The 18358-nt window shown below is 41.0% G+C and overlaps 1 protein-coding gene across 2 annotated transcripts in view; it reads left to right on the top strand.

The window, feature by feature from the left end:
- Positions 1-18358, top strand: part of STAC (SH3 and cysteine rich domain) — a 74912-nt gene that overhangs the window by 22430 nt on the left and 34124 nt on the right. For both annotated transcript variants that reach the window (XM_059819013.1, XM_059819014.1), the window contains exon 2: positions 1221-1497. In XM_059819013.1, coding sequence (XP_059674996.1) covers positions 1221-1497 — 277 coding nt within the window. The remainder of the gene's footprint in view (positions 1-1220; positions 1498-18358) is intronic.

Consider the following 18358-nt stretch of genomic DNA (forward strand, 5'->3'; position numbering starts at 1 on the left):
ATTGATGGATCAGTAATAGAAGCTGGGGAGACCAAGTGCTCTGAGGCCACTAAGTCAGTATGACAGACCAGTGCTATGCTTTTTTGGGAAAGTATGTGAACTCCTTCCCTTTATATTAGTGTAAATTATGATTCCCGATCATCATTCTAACATAAACAGTTTCTAATATAAACCATTCCTGCTGGTTACCACAGACAGCCTGAGCAGCATGGAAAATTTCAGTTGTAACATCACATTCGTCCACAGAATTGCAGCAGTGATTGAAATGATTTTGCAGTGGTTGGAATAACGCTGAGTGAAAGGTGAGACGGAGGTATTACACTTCAGGGATAGCAAACATGAAGCGGATGCACAGCTGTCTTTCCTTTTACCCAGACTCTACTTGTGGGCCATTGGAGTTGAGAAACCTGCAAATTTGTGTAGCTGATATCCTGATAGCTTCTGTGCCTCACCTAGCACTCTTCTCAGACTTATATAAAATTGGAGGAGGGGAAGGATGAGAGGAGCGCTGATAAGGTACAAGATATTTTACAGATAAAGACACTGAGTTAACAAATTTAAGTTAATAATGCCTTATTGTGGTGCTTAATAGTCTGAGAATGCACAGTACAATATACAAGAATATATGTGAATGTGTATTAACTAGTATTAATTAACACATTAACTACCAATTGGGCTAGTTAATTATACTGTTACTGCTCCTTAGCCTTCTTTCCTTTAAAAAAAAATAAAAGAAAACAAGAATTTCTCAGTCAAAACCACATATAATCTCTGTTTCTGCCAAATTCAAGAAATTTAAGTATATAAAATATATTTACTGAATTTACTCCTCTTGTACTGCCATTTAAAAGCTGTTCCTGAAATGGCTTTACAGCCTGCTTAAGGACCATGCTTGAATACAAAGGATATATTCTCCAATGCGTACAACTCTCTGCAGTACGTCTTTGCTGTCATACCTGAAAGAAATTACTAATAGAAACATTCGTTAGGGCTATCAAGTTTATTGTTGATCAGAAAGCATATGGAGAGTAGTTTATTTTCTGTTTTCTTTGCTCTGAAATTGCTGGTTAAGTTCTAAAGTCAATTTTATTGTTCAGGTGGTACAAGGTCTGCCAGTGGCTCCCAGGTTCACTTTGTCAACAGCATATCCCAAAACCAGGAACCTTGCCTTGCTGTTGAAGAGGAAAAGGCAGTAATTGTAACTGGCTTATTTTTTGCAGCTGCAGAAACTGAAACGATCACTCTCCTTCAAGACCAAGAGCTTGCGAAGTAAAAGTGCAGACAATTTCTTCCAGAGGACTAATAGTGATGTGAAACTGCAAGTCGACTTGATGCCGGAGGTGAGCACAAGCACTGGGCAGCTCCCGAGCTCAGAAAGCCAGGCATCCTCCCCCACAAGAGCCCACCAGCTGCCAGAAAACAACAAGGCTCACATCTTCCAGGAGCACATCTTCAAAAAACCCACCTTCTGTGATGTCTGCAACCACATGATTGTTGGTAAGAAACAATTTTTTAAATCTGTCTGAGTATCCATGCTAGAACTTGCAGGATGACCTTTCATAACTTATGTGAGCCCAGATGTCTACTTGAGAATATTAATGCAAAAAGGATCTGGACTTATGTCGCATCTGCCACAGGCTAATACAAGTTCTATATTTGTTGACAGGTCTCTTGCCTTGTAGACACACTCTGTTACCACAAATCATAGGTGAGAGTTTCAGCTAGAGTCAAATTCCTCTCTCATTCAGGTTATACTGAGCACCAAGCGCAAACTCTGTTGTATGTTACACTAGAAACAGCAGAAATCCATCTTGCAAATTTGTGTCCACTATCCTTATTCTTTTCCAGAGCAGTAGTTCTAACTCTCTTGCTCCTTGCGTCTGCCCCCACGCCCCGCAGTGCCCCCAGTTCCCATTCACTGCGGCAACCATGCCTACCACCTCCAGCTGCCTCACATCTCTCCTAAGTGACAAATGGGCAAGAAGTAGCATCTGCTGGGGGGTAGGCTTTGAGCTGCTTATGTGTGCGTGTTGGCTGTCTAGGACACTTGTTTTGGGAGACCAGGTCAACACAACAAATAACAACTGAATTCACACTGCAGACTTTCTAGGGATTCTTCTACCTGATCCCTGCTGCTCACAAAACCTCACACAAACTTTATACCTTTGAAAGATTGCCCTGTCTTCTCTCTGAAATTGTTCATAGGTATATAAGTTACTGCCAGGGACTGACTGACAGACAGGCACAGAGGACAGAGCTAATCATTTATTATTCTCTCCAGTGTGCAGAGAACAACTCCATACTGAGCCCTGCTTGTAAGTTAATTTTCAGTGCAGTGTGGAAGGCCTAAAAAGCCAGCCTTCATGCTGCGGATTATCTAGGGGGCTGTGCAAGGAGAGGTCAGGAAGGAAGTGGTGGCAGATGGCTAGAGGTGTAGGACGTGCATGGTCACCACTGTGGGAAGCTGCAGGAGTTGCTATTCAGAAGTCTGGTCCTAGAAATTCACGTCGTTGCTGCTACCTTGTTATGCACATGATTTGGTCTTCTTGCTACTTATCATTTAGTTGTCCCAGCACAGTAGATCAGGAATAACCTCAGTGGCAGTGTACCAGTGTGAAAGTGAGTGACACAGTTTCCAGGATTTTAAGCAGGACAAGGAGTAAAACACTGGTTTAGCTTCATGTAGAAGTAGTGCAGGTCTTTGAGTACAAACTATTGTCTATAATTTGTCTAGCTTACTGTAAGAAACTCGTGTCCCTTGGCGTGGAAGTCACTTTCAGATAACAGTACGGTAAGTTCTTGAAAGATGCTGATAGGATTGCACAACCTTTTTTAGAGAATGGTACCTCCTTTTCCACATGAGGGTGCTCAGTGTCCCCCACTTGTGTGGGGAACTCGTGTTCTTTGGAAAAGGCAGCTGTCTGCAGAACGTTAAATCTGATGCAAGACAATCCTGCTTCCATAAATTAAAGAATTAAACACGAGGCCTGATTTCATCCTCTCTGTACCATAGCTGTACTGAATCCAGGGAAACAGAGGAGTTTTGATCCCAGATTTTTGGTGTTATTTTCCAGTCTTTTAAGGTTTTTTTCTACTTTAAGTGGTAGAACAAATCAAAGGGAGAAGGAGTAAAGCATCAATATCAGGGAAGTTCATAGTCCAGAGATTGAAAGGAAGTCTGGAAGATAGGAAGTTAGTTGAAATAACTTTATATACAGAAGCAGGCCCAGAACTTGTCATCTTCTGTAATGTAGATGGATGTTCTATCAAACCATAGTTTCACAGATATATACTGCAAATATAAGTCCTTTGTGTTTCTGGCAGCTTCTCATGAAGTTGTACGGAGATTAGTATCATTACAAATCTGCAAGACTCAGCAATACTGTTTCAAAACACTGCTGCTCAAGATGGATTATTTCTGGCAGCAAACTTTGCATGGAGTAACTCCAGTTCATAAACACCCGTGCCCTTATCCTTTGCTGGCCAATCTGTGTCCCTCCTGGGGTAGGAAAGTCGTGAAGCATAGCTATAAGCTTCAAAACATCAGTTTTAACCCCACCTGCCTTCTGAACTTTTTCTGTTCTTTTCTGAGGGCTTCCCTTTTCTGTTCCGTATTTTAGCCACTTCATTAGAGAAAGAAGCCTTTCATAATTGCTGAAGAAGCTAATGCAACCTATTTTGTCTGGCAGCAGGCTGAGTCAGGTGGATTCCTCTGACCTCCTCCAGCACATCTTTGCTTGGAGGTATGGCAGAAAAGATATTAAGAGTTTTACCTTATAATGCCTTAGAGTCTAGAAGCCCTGATTCTCATAGATGTCTACTCTGTTCCTGTAATCCTCTCTCTTTGATCCTTAGTGCAGTCATGCCTGGTTTTGCTGTGTTGTACTTTAAGCAGAATGGGAGATCTGGATGTTACTGTTTGCAGCTCAATTTATCCATATAAGTTGGTTATGGGGATGATGAAGCAAACAGGCAGCTTTTCAGGAAATTGTGTCAAGCCTGTTCCCAAAGGCAGACTGAAAAGAATTCACTTCTGTGCAGGGACTCTGAATTTACACTTGCAACGTGGAGCCTATTTGTTCTCTCTATTTGTGTTTTTCATGGGCAGTGACATTTGAGAGTAATAAGTATGGCTTTAAATTCCTTATTGATGAGAATAAAGGCAGAGACAGATACATGTTTTGAAGACTGGGGGAAAGAGTCCAGGAAAATCCCGGCTTGACTTTAGATGGTTTCAATTTTGCCACCAAGAATGATTCCAGGTTCACCTTAAATGGCTCTCGGATCTATGAACTAAGCAGCTCTGTTTGGTACAGGGCAGCATGATGAACTGTGCATAGCATGAGCGTGCAGTACGCACCTCAGTCTCACTGGCGTGGCAGAATCTGTCTGTAGCTTCAGAGCGAACAGGACACTCAAAGCAGAGGCGGCAGGCTGCCTGTGCTGCTCTTTTGACAGCAAAATTAAAGCAAAGGAACGTGAAACATTATCTGCCTACAAAAAATATGTGCATCATCTCTCCTTGATTGTTAGGCACTATGAGCCAAATGTTGCCTATGGGATGCAGCACGTGTGCCTATTTGTTCATTTGACAAAAGCACAGTCATAAGATAAAGGCCAAATACAGGTGACTGGTTTCAGCATTCAGAGGAAGATGTTTACTGGGATCAGTATCATGCAAACTTACTCATTCAAATGCTTTTTATGCATCCCGGAGTGCAATGCAACATATTCAAAAGAAACTCTGTACTAATAGTGTGCTTCATACTTCACATTAAAGACAGGAGTCAGTGTTCCTACTAACTGTATTAGACTGGGGCTAAAGTTTCACCTTGGTAAACAGAAGGAAAATTTGATATGGAAGCAATAGTTTTCTGCCAAATGAAATAAGAGAGAAAATTTCAGATTCAAGGGAGCTCTGAGAAGTGCATGGAGGATCCATTTTAAGTTAATGGGGCCTTCTTGCAGCATCAAATACTCCAATGCAGTCATCAGTTCTAATACTGAAGTCAACAGTAATAATTCACATAATTACAGAGCAAATCAATAGAATGTTGGAGCAGACTCTGTACTCCTTTCCGCCTCTCACTGTTCTGCCACTGTGCGCTCCAAGCGTTGGTTAGTTTAGGACTGAGGTTTCAGCTGCATGGTGGTTAAATATTTTCCTAAATATATCCACCCATGAACATCCTCTCACAGTACAACTTAGAAACCCGTTCATTTGCTGTTCTTACTAGTAGTATTTGTTAGTATTTTAATATCTAACCCCAGAAAGGGAAAATTTTGAAAATCAAAGTATCTTGTGGAAGTATCTTGATCACTAGATCATTATTTAGAAGACACTGGTTTGTTTAGGTTACATCAATGTGAAAAGAAAATCAAGGCAGAACACCTCTGAGTTTGCTTCATGTTATCTACCATTTTCCGTGTTTAGCAAGAATATGTTAAGCTTTGGCAATGTCCAATAAGGGGAGGCAAAACTGCCTGGCACCAGTAAAGATAGAAACTATTAAATTAATGTTGCATCAGATTAAAGTCTTAAACTATGCTGATCAGAAACAAGTTCTTGCTCTTCTTCGGTCTCTGGTGTATCATCAGTCATCCGTCTGATACTTTACTCTTCAAGAAAACATGATGTCAGTACTCTACTCTTGAAAAAAATTGTGTCTTTTTAAAAAAGCTCCATCTGTAGACTTCTCAACAGTTTACTCATTTGCAGTTCATTTCCTGTGCTGACTCACATGGAAAAAATGTTATTTTCCACACATTCCAAGCATATTACATGCAATTAATGTATTCCCATCTAAGTCAAATATAAGTAGTGTGGCAAAAAAGTAAGCCACTTTGCTTTTAAAAATAGCTGACTTCAAAGTCAATCCTTTAAAGCTGTGTTTTAAAGAAATAGCTGCTCATTTATAACAACATCGTTGTATGTGTCTTTGTGTTTCAAAAGTGTACTTAGCAGTTTCATTCCATGCTTAACCTTAACTCTGACACAGAATCTTGTCCAACCACCTGTTTTATTGATATACCTGTTGGGGTATCTTTGCCTGGAAAGACATGCTAGAGGGCCACAAACTTCCAGAAAGACCAAACAAAATTGTGGTCTGCAATGCCCAATAACAGTCAAAACCAGGTCCTTCTGGATCATGCCATCGCTGGCTTAGGTACCTGAGATATATCCATTTATAGTTAGTCTCAGGGCAATGGAGTTTCTGGTTTGGATGCAGATTTTCCAGACCTTTGCAGCTCTGGAGGTAAATAACACAGTATCTGCCTTCTCAGCGAACTAACTAGGTTCTAGTCAGAGAAACCTGTAGAAAACACACAAGCAAGTGAAAAGATAAAACCAGTAATAAACCCCTAACACAAGTTTACTTCCAGTCTACTAATCAACAGTGCCTAAGCAGTGATATTGTGCTCTCTCTTCAGTATTGACTCACTCCTACCACCGTCTGTTCTGGTTTAGCCAGTCATTCTGGAGTTTCAAACAACCAACAAAGTGCCATGAATAATTCTTTCTGGCCACATCTTTTAAAAGCAGCCTGTATTTCTTTATTTCGCTGTGCTGTTGTGGCTTCTAGAACTTTCAACCACTTCTATCACCAAAACTCTAATGCAACATCCTCCATAAAGCTGGGCTTAAAGCTGAAAAATTGGCCCAGCTTTTCAAATGCAGGAACGAAGGAAAGAAAGAGATCTTGATTGGAGCTGTGATTCCCCATTTTTGTTAGTGGTTACATCTGAACCTCTTCTCTTAGACTGTCAGTAACTGCGACTAATAAGTAATGGAAAAACTCCATAGTTTGAGGAAGTGTTTATATAACTGTAATTTATGTGGATGCTTATGAAATACAGCAAAATTTCACAGGAACTATGACACAGTGCTTTCTGCCTCCAGTCTGATCAGCTCCCTCATAAAGAATAGTCTTGACTTCTTTTAAGCTTGCTGCCTCACTACATTAAGTAGGCATTCTGTTTTAATCCAAGCCTGCCTTTATTCAGCATTATCCATGTAGACAAGGATGCGATAAACAGTCACAGGTTGATCACCATTGCTTGGTGGCTAGACAAAGTAGAAGTATTCCTGGGAAGCATGACTGTAACTGAAGCTGTGTTTTCAAGGTTATGATAGTTTGGAGGACTTCTCCAGACCTCTTAAAAAAACCTCTCAAACCTGCATTTTTATATACTGAGGCTTTTCTTGCCGCATAAAGGAAAAAATTATGTTTTTCATTCAGTGTTCACCCTGCCCTCCACTCTTCCCTGTCCCTCTAGCATCTCCCAGCCCAGATGGCCTTGCCACTGCATCAGTATGGGAGTTGTCCCCTGTAGAGAAGGGTAAAGAGCTGCCAGTGAGGAGGGGATGCCCCTGGAGCAGCTTGTGGAGGTGGCTTCATGTCCACTTCTCCAATGGGATTGTGCAGTCACAGCTGAGCCTTCCCAGATCTATTTTCCAGATGATAGACTATTACAGTATAAAATTGTGTCTCTGTGTGTATTATTAATGCAAGAGGGCAAAGAGTTTCCCTATAGAAAGAGGTTTTCAAAAGCAGCTGAATCCAGCCTCCTTTGGTTTTGATTGTGAGGAAAAGGGGCAGTTGTGTAACCTTGTCAGTGACTGGTACCAGGTGCCATCCCATATGTTATTAAATGGCCTAAAGTCCCTGTCTCTCCCTCCTTCTTCTCTCCAGTAAATCAAGTCCTGGATTTAGGAGACTTAGGTTCTCACTCCAATTGATGCTGAATGGCTCTGGGCACCTAAATCTTCTAGCACTTCTGAGAATTGGTGTGAGTGAGAATGACTTCAGTCCTCTCTGACCTGCTGTGCTAGGGTTTAGGGCAAACAAAAACATGGTATTTTTTAACACACATCTGCAAAAAATTGATGTAAAATAATAATTTGAACATATCTATTAGCTTGAAATTGAACCTGGCTTCTCCTATGATTTCTTTCTTGAGTTAATAACTCTCCGAAAGCATAGACCTTCCCACTTTTGAGAGGAGCCATGTAAGAAGAGCTAAACAAAAGCCTTCTGCAAATACAAAGTTAAGTACTACATTAATCAAACTGTACAGTATGCAGTTAACTGTTAGTTATAGACTAGACAGGTACAGATAATGTCATATGGATTCTGCAAAATTTCTAGAAAGTGGATAGTTTGTCTGTTAAAATACATAAAGTGGGGATGAACAGATGGAAAGAGGTAGAAACACATATGGTATATGCAGTATGGGTGTGCTCCATCAGTACGGCTCCTATTTTTAATAAGCATGACAAAAAGTATCCAATTCATACAGCCCCACATTTGTAAAGTAGCTACAGAGGGCCACACATGATCCCTGCATTAAATTAATGTTTGTCTTTGGTAATAAAGAGTTAAACATACTTTAAAGCAAATATTGAAAAGCAAATATTTAGTCTGTTTATCCTCTGGGAGGGCTTCCTCCTCCGAGATGAGGCAAGAATGTTATCAGTAAATTGGATAATCAGGAACTGCTTAGCTGAGAAAAGAGGGTGGAAATATATTTTAAATTCTAATTTGTCCTTGAACAGCATCAAGCATGTTTCACATTTGTTACTAGATAATTTTCAAGCTCACTGTAATTTGGGGGAAATTGCTATTAATATGAAACTGCAGTTAATCCTCAGTGAAAAGAGACTTTAAAGATGTTGACCAACATTTGCTGCCTAATTAGATGGAAAACAATAAAAATTTCCAGCACATCTACAATCAGTATTTTAACGTGATGTTAGCCAAGATGATTTTTGACCAAAAGCTACATTGAAAAACACCAACCAACCTACTCAGTAGTGGCCATTGCTCCTGAGATCAGCCCTAGTGAAGAACATAATGGTAAGCTTAAGGTTTGCTGAAGACCTAGGGATGAAGCAGAATACAAGATTTCTTTTTTTATGTCCTGCTATGTACTTTTTCTGAGCTCATATGGGACATCGGGTGTTTTCAGATAAGCAAATTAAATCCATCTTCTTTGAAGCTGACCTTCTAGTAAAAACATTATTTTTCTACTTAGAGTCTTTGTCTACCAAAGTATCACTGTTACGTGGATAATTACATTGCCACATAGCTGAAAAAAGCATCATCTAGAAGGGAAATTATTAGGAGCTTCATCTTACTATGAGTTGCAGAAGCCAAAAAATGAAGCAATTAGCAGAAATGCTTTTGCAAGAAATAGAGCATTGCCATCAAGTAGAGAAAAATGCCTACCCACAGTTGCTTCTTGCTGTCCTTAATATAGAAGGATGTCTCAGAGAGCAATGATCCTTGTGGCTCACACAGAGCATTGCATGCTCTTTCTACTCTGGTAATATGAATGCAAGTAAATGCAACTTCAGCAATTATCTTCTCTAAACTGCCTAAATTTTAGTTTTCCAGGTATACATAATCTATAATGTTTTTCCTCTTTGACATAAGTTTATCTTACATGCTGAAGGATGCTGCACACATATGGATCGCCTCCCTGACTTCTAACTCTGAAGACACGCTCTGCAGTTGAAAATTGTGATTACATTGTAGTTTCCTTTATAATATGCAGGCAGTGATCTTGAAAATCTTGAAATAAAAAAAAAGGTGGCTATATTTTCCCCCCACTCCCTGCAACAATTCCACTTTCCCAGCCAAGAGAGGAAATGGCTTACAACTGGTATAATCCCTGAGCCAGTGTGAACTACATCATAGTCAGTATGTTCCTGATTGGCTTCCTCGGCAATCACAAAAGAAAGGCTATAGATTTAATGCACAGGAAGATCCCTCCAAATGAGGACTGGGTGTATTGATGATGGAACTTGTATTTGCAGTGGTGATATTACCTGTTTTTCTAGCTGCACCTCTCAGAAGTGTAGCAATCTTTTATATCCCAAGATCTATGGCACGTGAAACTCTCCAGACAGACATTGTGCTGCCCCAGATCTTTTTTTCTGAACGATGGGGATGAATTTTTAACATTGCTGGTGGCTTACAGAGCTCCATCATTAATGGGCTTGAAATGAGAGGCTGCTATGCGCAGCCTCATTTTGTTCCACCACTTTGCCTTCCTCTGTAAGCCCAGGCAGAGCATATTGCCATCATTAGGGGTACATCTGCACATCTGTTTACAGCTGCAAGGTGAGATGTTGTCTGTCTTGCAGTGTTTGTTACAGCTAGCAAATACAGACACATTACACCAAGGTGCTTGGTCTGTGTTGCTAGATCTAGTCCCTCAACACAGTTGAGCGTGGGAGTCCATTTTCCATTAATAACTGCTTGATGGGTATCATGGTTTAACCCCAGCTGGCGACTAAGCACCACACAGCCACTTGCTCACTCCTCCCCAGTGGGATGGAGGTGAGAACTGGAAAGGTAAAAGTGAGAAAACTCGTGTTGAAATAAAAACAACTTAATAATTGAAATAATAATAATAATAATAATATAATGAAAAGGAAAATAACAAAGAGAGAGAAATAAAACCCAAGAAAGACAAATGATGCAAATGAAAACAATCACTCACCACAACCCGACTGATGCCCAGCCAGTCCCCAAGCAGCGCCGCCCCTGCCAACCTTCCCCCTAGTTTTATTGCTGAGCATGATGTTATATGGTATGGAATATCCCTTTGGTCAGTTGGGGTCAGCTGTCCCAGCTGTGTCCCCTCCCAACTTCTTGTGCACCCCAGCCTACTCGCTGGCGGGGTAGTGTGAGAAGCAGAAAAGGCCTTGACTCTGCAAGCGCTGCTCAGCGGTAACTAAAACATTCCTGCTTTATCAACAGTTTTCAGCACAAACCCAAAACGTAGTCCCTTACTAGCTACTGTGAAGAAAATTAACTCTATCCCAGACAAAACCAGCACAATGGGATAAACAGCCGCTGAGTATGACAGGTCTCAAATGTCACCAGAAGGGAGGACACGGGGTGGTTTCCCTTGGAGAGTAGCAGATGAGCAATAGCCTCTGATGTGCAGTTTTCCATAACAAGCTGATGACATGCTCTGGCAGGCTGAACTGCTCAGTGGTGTTCTCCAAGGGTAACAAACTCTTTGTTAGCTGAAACAGAGGTTGTTCTGAAGAGCAATAGAAAAGTCAACACTTAAGATATTGATAGGGTTTGGGTGCACCTCTCACAGATGCTCTTTCAAAATGCCCCATCTGGAAATATAGACTGTTTCTTAACCAAAGAATCAAAAATGATGCTGAGCTCTTGTCAGGGGTGAGACAGCATAAATGCCAATGTGGAGAGGATCTGGATACCAGGTTTTACTGAAAAATCAGTGACATTACAGCTTTTACCCTACTTCTTTCTCACACTCCCTCCCTCCCTCCCTCCCTGTCAGCATTTAATTCCCTAGGTCTCCCCTTCCCTGCAGGAAGGTTGCTGCTTACCTGGAAAAGTTGGGCAGAAAGTCGTATTGGTTCCTGCTGTGATGCTGTTTGCAGTTACCTGTCTCAGGCACCACTGGCCAAGGTCCCTGGGCATCCCCTGGCATTGATGTCCATGGCTTCCTCATCTCCAGGATCTTCCCCCATTTCCCAGACCTCTCCCCCCATTTCCCAGACCTCTCCCCAGGCCATGATCTTGACCTTCTTTCTGGTCCCCCTTCTTCTTTCCAAGACAACTTCTTCCTTTCAGGAACCCATCTCTTGGCACTGGATCTTCTTTCTGGAAACCAAGCTCCCATTTTCTCCAGTCTAAATAGTGTATGTGTATAAGAACAGTGCATGATCAGCCTCTTAACTAGTGGGTCAGTCTCCCGTCTCTTTATTAATTGGAGGATTTGGGATGCACCACTTTTGTTTAGTCAAAGCGTTATCAAAATTTCCAAGCAGCCCATACTGGTCGCAGCTTGCAAGTAGCAGGCTCCTGTCTGAGAGTTGCAGGAGTTCAATTATTTCAGACATTCACCCATGCACATACAGTTATCTGCTGCCTGTTCAAGTTCACATTTTCAGCTATTTTTTGCCTATGAAAACTCCTAAATCTGAATATGTGTATTGACCCAGCTCTCTGTTAGTGAGATGCAGCTACATGCCAGTGCCTTCTGACACACTGATCTGCTTTTTTTTTTTTTTTCCTCCCCTCCAAATCATGCCTTCAGTGACTTCCCTCCACCAGCTCCTGTTGCACTGGAAATAATTTGCTAAAAGCAAGGTTATCTGATGGATTTTGCTAGACTTTTGTTATAGGTTATATTGTTGTACAGGCCAGACAGTCATAGCTACCAAGCCTATTGCTACCCCTATAGGTTTCCTTGTCTCTAACAGTGGTAACACAATTATGGTGAACATTAATTAAGGATTTTGGACAACAAACCACGTAGTTATGCTGGTACAAACCACATGTATAGATGAGAAAAGCTATGGCTTGAGTTGGCTTGGCTTGTTCCTACTTGAATCCAGGGCGAATTCAGATAATGCAAGTACTTTCTAACCACAGATAGTTTATGAGTGATGCATTGAATTATTCCTGTTGATAGACAAAATCTTAGAAAGCAGATTTTTGGTATTTTTGGTTTAATGATTTAAGTATTTAGAAATAAAGTAAGATTTCAGCTTAATGTCCATATTTTTTCACTCCCTAGATTGACCCCCAGGCAGGTTGTAACTCTTTTTGCATTGCTGAGCTGCAGAAACTTCTGTAGAATCATTTGACAGAAGTTTTTCTTATTCATTTAAAGAACAATTGATGCCATGTGGAAGTGTACTTGTAGGTGTGCTTTAGGCCAGCACTGCTATGTGTCAAGTACTAAATTCTCTCAGGTTGTAACAGCGAAGGCTGAGATTGCCTCTGAGCAGATGACAGTAGTAAACAGAAGTGTTTTTCTGTCCAACTTGTGTGATCTCACTGAAATCAGTAAGCATTTCTGGAAAAAAATAAATTTAAAAAAACTTGCACTTGGGCTTAAAGGTTTCATTTGAATGTTTTTCCACATTTACCATTTAATTTTCTGTTTTGAAAACTGCTACGGAAAAGAAACTGAAACACTTTGTTATAAAATGTGATTGTAAGATTCTGCAAAGAAGGAACACATTGTGACTAACTGTAAAAATAACTTCCCACAAAACTGGTGTAACTGCCCAGTTACTTACGGTGGTGCCCTGAATCATCTCCAGTCTGAGCAAATCATGCTGTCACTTACACCTGTAGGTTCTCATGAAGTTGTCCTCAGCTATGTGTGAACCAAGGGAAGAAATAGCTTTGGAGCAGAAGCTTCTGTGTGGCCAGATCCTGACCATGCACTAGATTTTATGTGGAGACATATGTAGTTATCTTTTGTTCCTCCACTCTCCGGCTCCATCACTAGCTACTGTGAAATGGACAAAAGAGGGAGGAAGAGGAATCATGGCCATGGTAAGTCACACGTCAGCATGTCATGTGCAAGGCCCATGGCTGCAGGCGCTGCCAGTCAGTCTGTGCTAAGAAAGACCAGGAACAAAGCTGAGAGGTTGCACTGACCAGGGAGCATTTTTGCTACAGGAGGAAGGAGCCAAAAACCTCCGTAAGTTTGAAACAGCAGAAGGCCAGCGAGCAACTGGCTATTTACATATCAGGGCAGGGGGAGGTTAGCTAAACCTTTTATAGTTCTAATTGATTGTCCTACTCTTCTGGCACATAGCAGCCTCTCGTTTCAAGCCCATTGATGATGGAGCTCTGTAAGCAACAGGCAATGTTAAAAATCCGTTAGCAGACCAGAGAGGATATTAAATCCCTTTGCTCAGGCAGACTGTTTTGTTTTGTAACTCTTTTCCCACATTTTCAGCAAGCCCAGAGCCCTGCTCTTCATTTCGCAGCATAGTTTTTGTTCAGATATTGTTTTTCTCTTTTCCAACTCCTTTATAATGGTACAAGGCCCTTGAAAGATCAAGGATTTGGCACATATAAGTGGCCCTACAAAATTCAACTGCTTTTTCAAAGCATCTCAAAACTCAAAAAACCCGCTGTAACTGGATGGCTTTTCATTTCAACACATGTAAGAACACAGGTACAAATAACCTGAGCCCACCAACAGGAAGATCTTGTTTGAAATCTGACTTCCACCGTTTTCATCTCAAGAAGAGTTACTCAACACACTATGTTTACTAATATTATTGATACCAAGAACAGCCATTGATCTCTGCTTGTCCTCCTTTGGGACACCACTCCAGGTTCAGTTTCTCCATGTTCCCTTGTCCTGTTCAGCTCTGGTACTATCACCATCTCTGGAGCAGCTCAGCATCACCTCCCATAGGCAAGTCTATGCCTATCTTCTTTGAGCTATTTTACTTCTCAGCAAAGCAACTCAGTGCAAAGATCTACAAGCACAGGCTCAGCAGTCTAGAAAATTGTCTAGAAAAGTAGGTATTGAGATATCTGTGTCAGTTTGTTTAGACCAAAGAACGTTAGATGTGATTTATTGTGTTTGGGTTTTAGAGGACTGGGACTTTTTCTTTCAATAATAGTTAGCTGTTAGTTTATTTATCATGGCGTTCCAGCATCTTAATTAACATTTAGATGATCAAAAACCTGAGATGATATTTTAAGAAGTACGGAGGTGGGTATTTCTTTTCAGAGACATTTATAATAAAGCTGCTGAATATGTGAAAAGTGTATTGCAAAAAAAACCCTCTTGTGGCCAAATTTTTCGGTATAGGGCAGTGAGTTTCATCCTCTTCTGATCACCAGACATCAAGAATGAGAATCACCTTTGCACTGAAAGACAGGAAAGGCCTAGTTGCATTTTAAGTAAGTCTCATTGTTCCTGAACTACAGAATAAAAGGTCTGGCAGCATTGGAAGTTCTTTGTCAAGGAGTTACAGAGTTGATTTGCAAGAGGAATAAAGGCTTTTCCTCTTGCTGATATGTATGATTTAAAACCATGAAGTTAGAAAGGACTTTATTTTAGCAGGGATATTTTTCTTCTCTGTAACAGCCTTGAAGAAAAACCTGCCCATTACTGCCTCAGTTTTTTCTCAGCATGTTGTTTCTAAAGAAAACTATGTCACTAGGAAGTCGGTTCTAATTTTATGCACTGTTTTGTAGCCTGCCTACAGGCAAGGCAACTTTTCTTGCTATTTAAACATTGGATATTGTTATGGGGAAGTTGTTTGGGGTAGGCACTCAAATAGACCCACACCTCTCAGTGATGTATAATCTAAAATTTATGAATTTGGCAGGACAGGTACCATGGTTGGATATCAAGTCCTATTCTACAGAATATAAATATACAACTCCCGGCTTTTCCCCACACGCCGTTTGATTTAGACTGACACAAGGTGGACTCAGAGGAATGGGACACTTCAACCAGTCAAGGTGTCAAGTCCAGACCTGGCAGCTTGGTCCCAAATGGAGGGGTTCCTCCTCTAGCTCCCACATGTTGTTGGATGTCCCTGTACAGTGTACCTCCATCCCAAGCAGTTACTGATTTAACCTACCCACAATTCTGCACATTTTGAACTGACAGATTTAACTGTTAAAAAAAAAAAACACACAACACAAAAAACCACCCCTTACTAAAGAGTAAAACCTTTGAAGTCAATCCCATGCTGCTGCTATTCATGAAAAATTCCCTAAATAAGATTTTTGCCTAGTTATCTCTGTGTGTTTTGAACTTTTTCATCCTACACATCCGTTATTCATGCATAGAGTGCCTTTGCCATAGTGTTCAAATGAGTGTAGGCTATCTAGTCAGGTCAAAAGAGAAGGGTGTCCATGAAGTGCAATTTCATCTCCTTAAAAAAGGAAAATTGATCCTTTTTGAATCATCAAAATGACAATGCCAAGAGCTGCCATAATACATTTATCTGTGGGCCAGTTAGGAACAACACACAGCAGACCACAGAATTATTGTGTCCCCTTTTTATTACTTTTTTGAACAATCCATTCAGTCCTGTATTTAGCAGTGGAAAGTGCAATGGGAGGATTGCTAATAGCACTGGTAATTTTATGTGAGGTGAATATTGTGTATCATTCAACGCACCTGGCAACTGTGCATCCATCAACTTGAATTATGAGTCAGGCATCAGACAACAATGACTTCCAGCGGTCGGCCATCTAGGGTGGCTGGGGAAATCTGGGTTCAGGCTTTGATCTATAGCTCGCCAGATGACCAGCTGAGGATCTGCACCTCTGTGCTCTCCACAACGTCAGCTGGGGCAGGCAATGTGGTCTTGGCATCAGTTAAGAAAAAGAAGCAGGAGGGTGCCAGATACTAGGGCAGAGAAAGCGGGCAATTCCTGATGTGGCTGGAGGCACCCAAGGAGGCTGAAGGCCAAGGAAGGGCAAGCAAAGGGATGCCCAGCTCATCCTTGCAAACCTAATGATTTGGGGGAATTAGGCTCAAGATTTTTAACTTTAAAGGTGTGGATGCCCTGTATGGAAAATGCCATTCTCTGATCTACCCACAGCTCTCGACTGAGGCAGAGCAAGGGAAGGAGGAGGGTGGGCACTTGTCCAGTAGCAGCCAGCCACGGGGGCAGGAAGTAGCCATAAAGGAATTTTTAAAAATAGTCTCCCTTTCAGCATCAGAGCTTTTATGCAAAAACAATTAATTAAAAATGAAGAAGGGGGTGGGAGAGAAGGTTGCGCAAAGGCTTAGAGATGACTGCAGGGGCACCAGTGCCATTTCAAGGACTTTTCTTTTTCCTTCTAAGGTGACGTCCTAAACCCTTCACTGCTACAATACAGCTTGCTTAAAATTCTCCATTTCCCATAAATTCTGGCATGGAGACAGCTTTCTGGTGACAATTGCAAATGTGCTTGGGGAGAAAGGGGCAAGGCACTCATTATTTTTATCAGCCTCCCACAGCAGAAGTTGAAGTTCTATGGAAAATATGTAATTTTAAATGTATTTATTTATGAAAGTTTTAAATCAAAACAATTTCTGACTGGCACGTTCCTTTCAGCTGGAACGATAAAAAATAGTGGCTGGGTCATAGCTGGATTAGCTGGAGGTGGCAGTCTCTCTGTGTCTCTTTCCCTTCTTCTTTCTCTCTTTTATAGACCTGAATCTTTTTATCCGCTCCTTTTTTTTTTCCACTTCAGCATAAGTGCCTAATATAGTTATCTTTACACAGTCAGCATAACGTCATGTTGTTAACAACATTTGCAGTTTTCTTACAAATTTCTCTAGGCTGTAGGGCTCGTTCTCCCTCTCTAGCTGTTAATCTTACGTTGAGTCTTAAAACAACAGGCAAAAAGCATCAGCCGACAGTGCTGCGGCCATAGCTGTGCTGGCCAAGAGGATGATAAAGGTTCCCTTTGCATGTGTGTGACAAACATAATTCTCATTTGCATTCCTTAGGATAAATGTCACTTTCCTGAAATACAGAGTAGTTACTAAATTACTTTTATAGGAGAGACAGACATAAAGACTCGGAATCAAATTCTGCCTTGTCTCCTTTGACTCTCCCTGCTTCCAAATCTTTCCATTCACCTATATTGAGGTGTTCTGTTTCCATTTAAGCTTCCTCCAAAAAAGGCTTAGATTTACAAAAGTGATGCAGTGTGTCCTTTTGGTAGTATTTAAGGTCAGATTATCAGAACAGTTTAAGATTCAATTTTCCATGGCTGTTCTGGAAAACTTAGCCACTGGTTTAGATACTCAAATGGGAGCTGACCCAGTCATAGAGTATTTCTAGCCAGGCATTATTAAACATGACCTGCTTCTCAAAACAATGCATTAGCTGGTATCTGAAGAGAATGACTGTGGCAGAACCTCATTTGTAAGTTTGTTTAAGAGCTACTTAGGTATTCTGACATGAAATTTCCTCATTTGCTTCCAGTGAAACACTGTTTCTTTTGTCAGTTTTGGCTTTTTTATTTGCAAAGGGAATACCAGCCTTTACAGACTGTGAGAGAATTAATAGGTGCATTAATACGTAGGATACAGAGGACATATGTGCAAATATATGCGTGAGTGTCTTTTTCCTATATGAATTTCATGACTACATTGACAGTTACGTTTATGGGCACTACGAGTCAGCTAAACATGTCCAGTACTTTCCATTCTAAACCACCAGTTTTAGCAGCTTGCAATTTTTACAACTTAAATGCCAGCATCTGGGCCAAATAGTGCTGTATTAGTGACATCTCTGACAGTTTTACCCATTAGTCCCTCGAGGGGAACCATCCCATCCAAGTTTTGGCAAGTCTGCTTATATTGCAAGGCATGAAGAGACAAAGATAGTGAGCCCATAGGAAAGCCCATGAGGGCTTGTATTTGGAATTAGGCTAATATGGTACTCAAGAGATGATGCTTAAGGACACACAGACCGATGAAAGTAAAAAAGAAGTACTGAATAGAGCTGCCCATTCATTGAACACTGTCCACCCTGTTCAATGAATGAATTAGTGTGCCTTGAATAAAAATAGTGACAAATAACATTCCT

Source organism: Gavia stellata, chromosome 6 (genome assembly GCF_030936135.1).
Source record: "Gavia stellata isolate bGavSte3 chromosome 6, bGavSte3.hap2, whole genome shotgun sequence".
Lineage (NCBI taxonomy): Eukaryota > Metazoa > Chordata > Aves > Gaviiformes > Gaviidae > Gavia > Gavia stellata.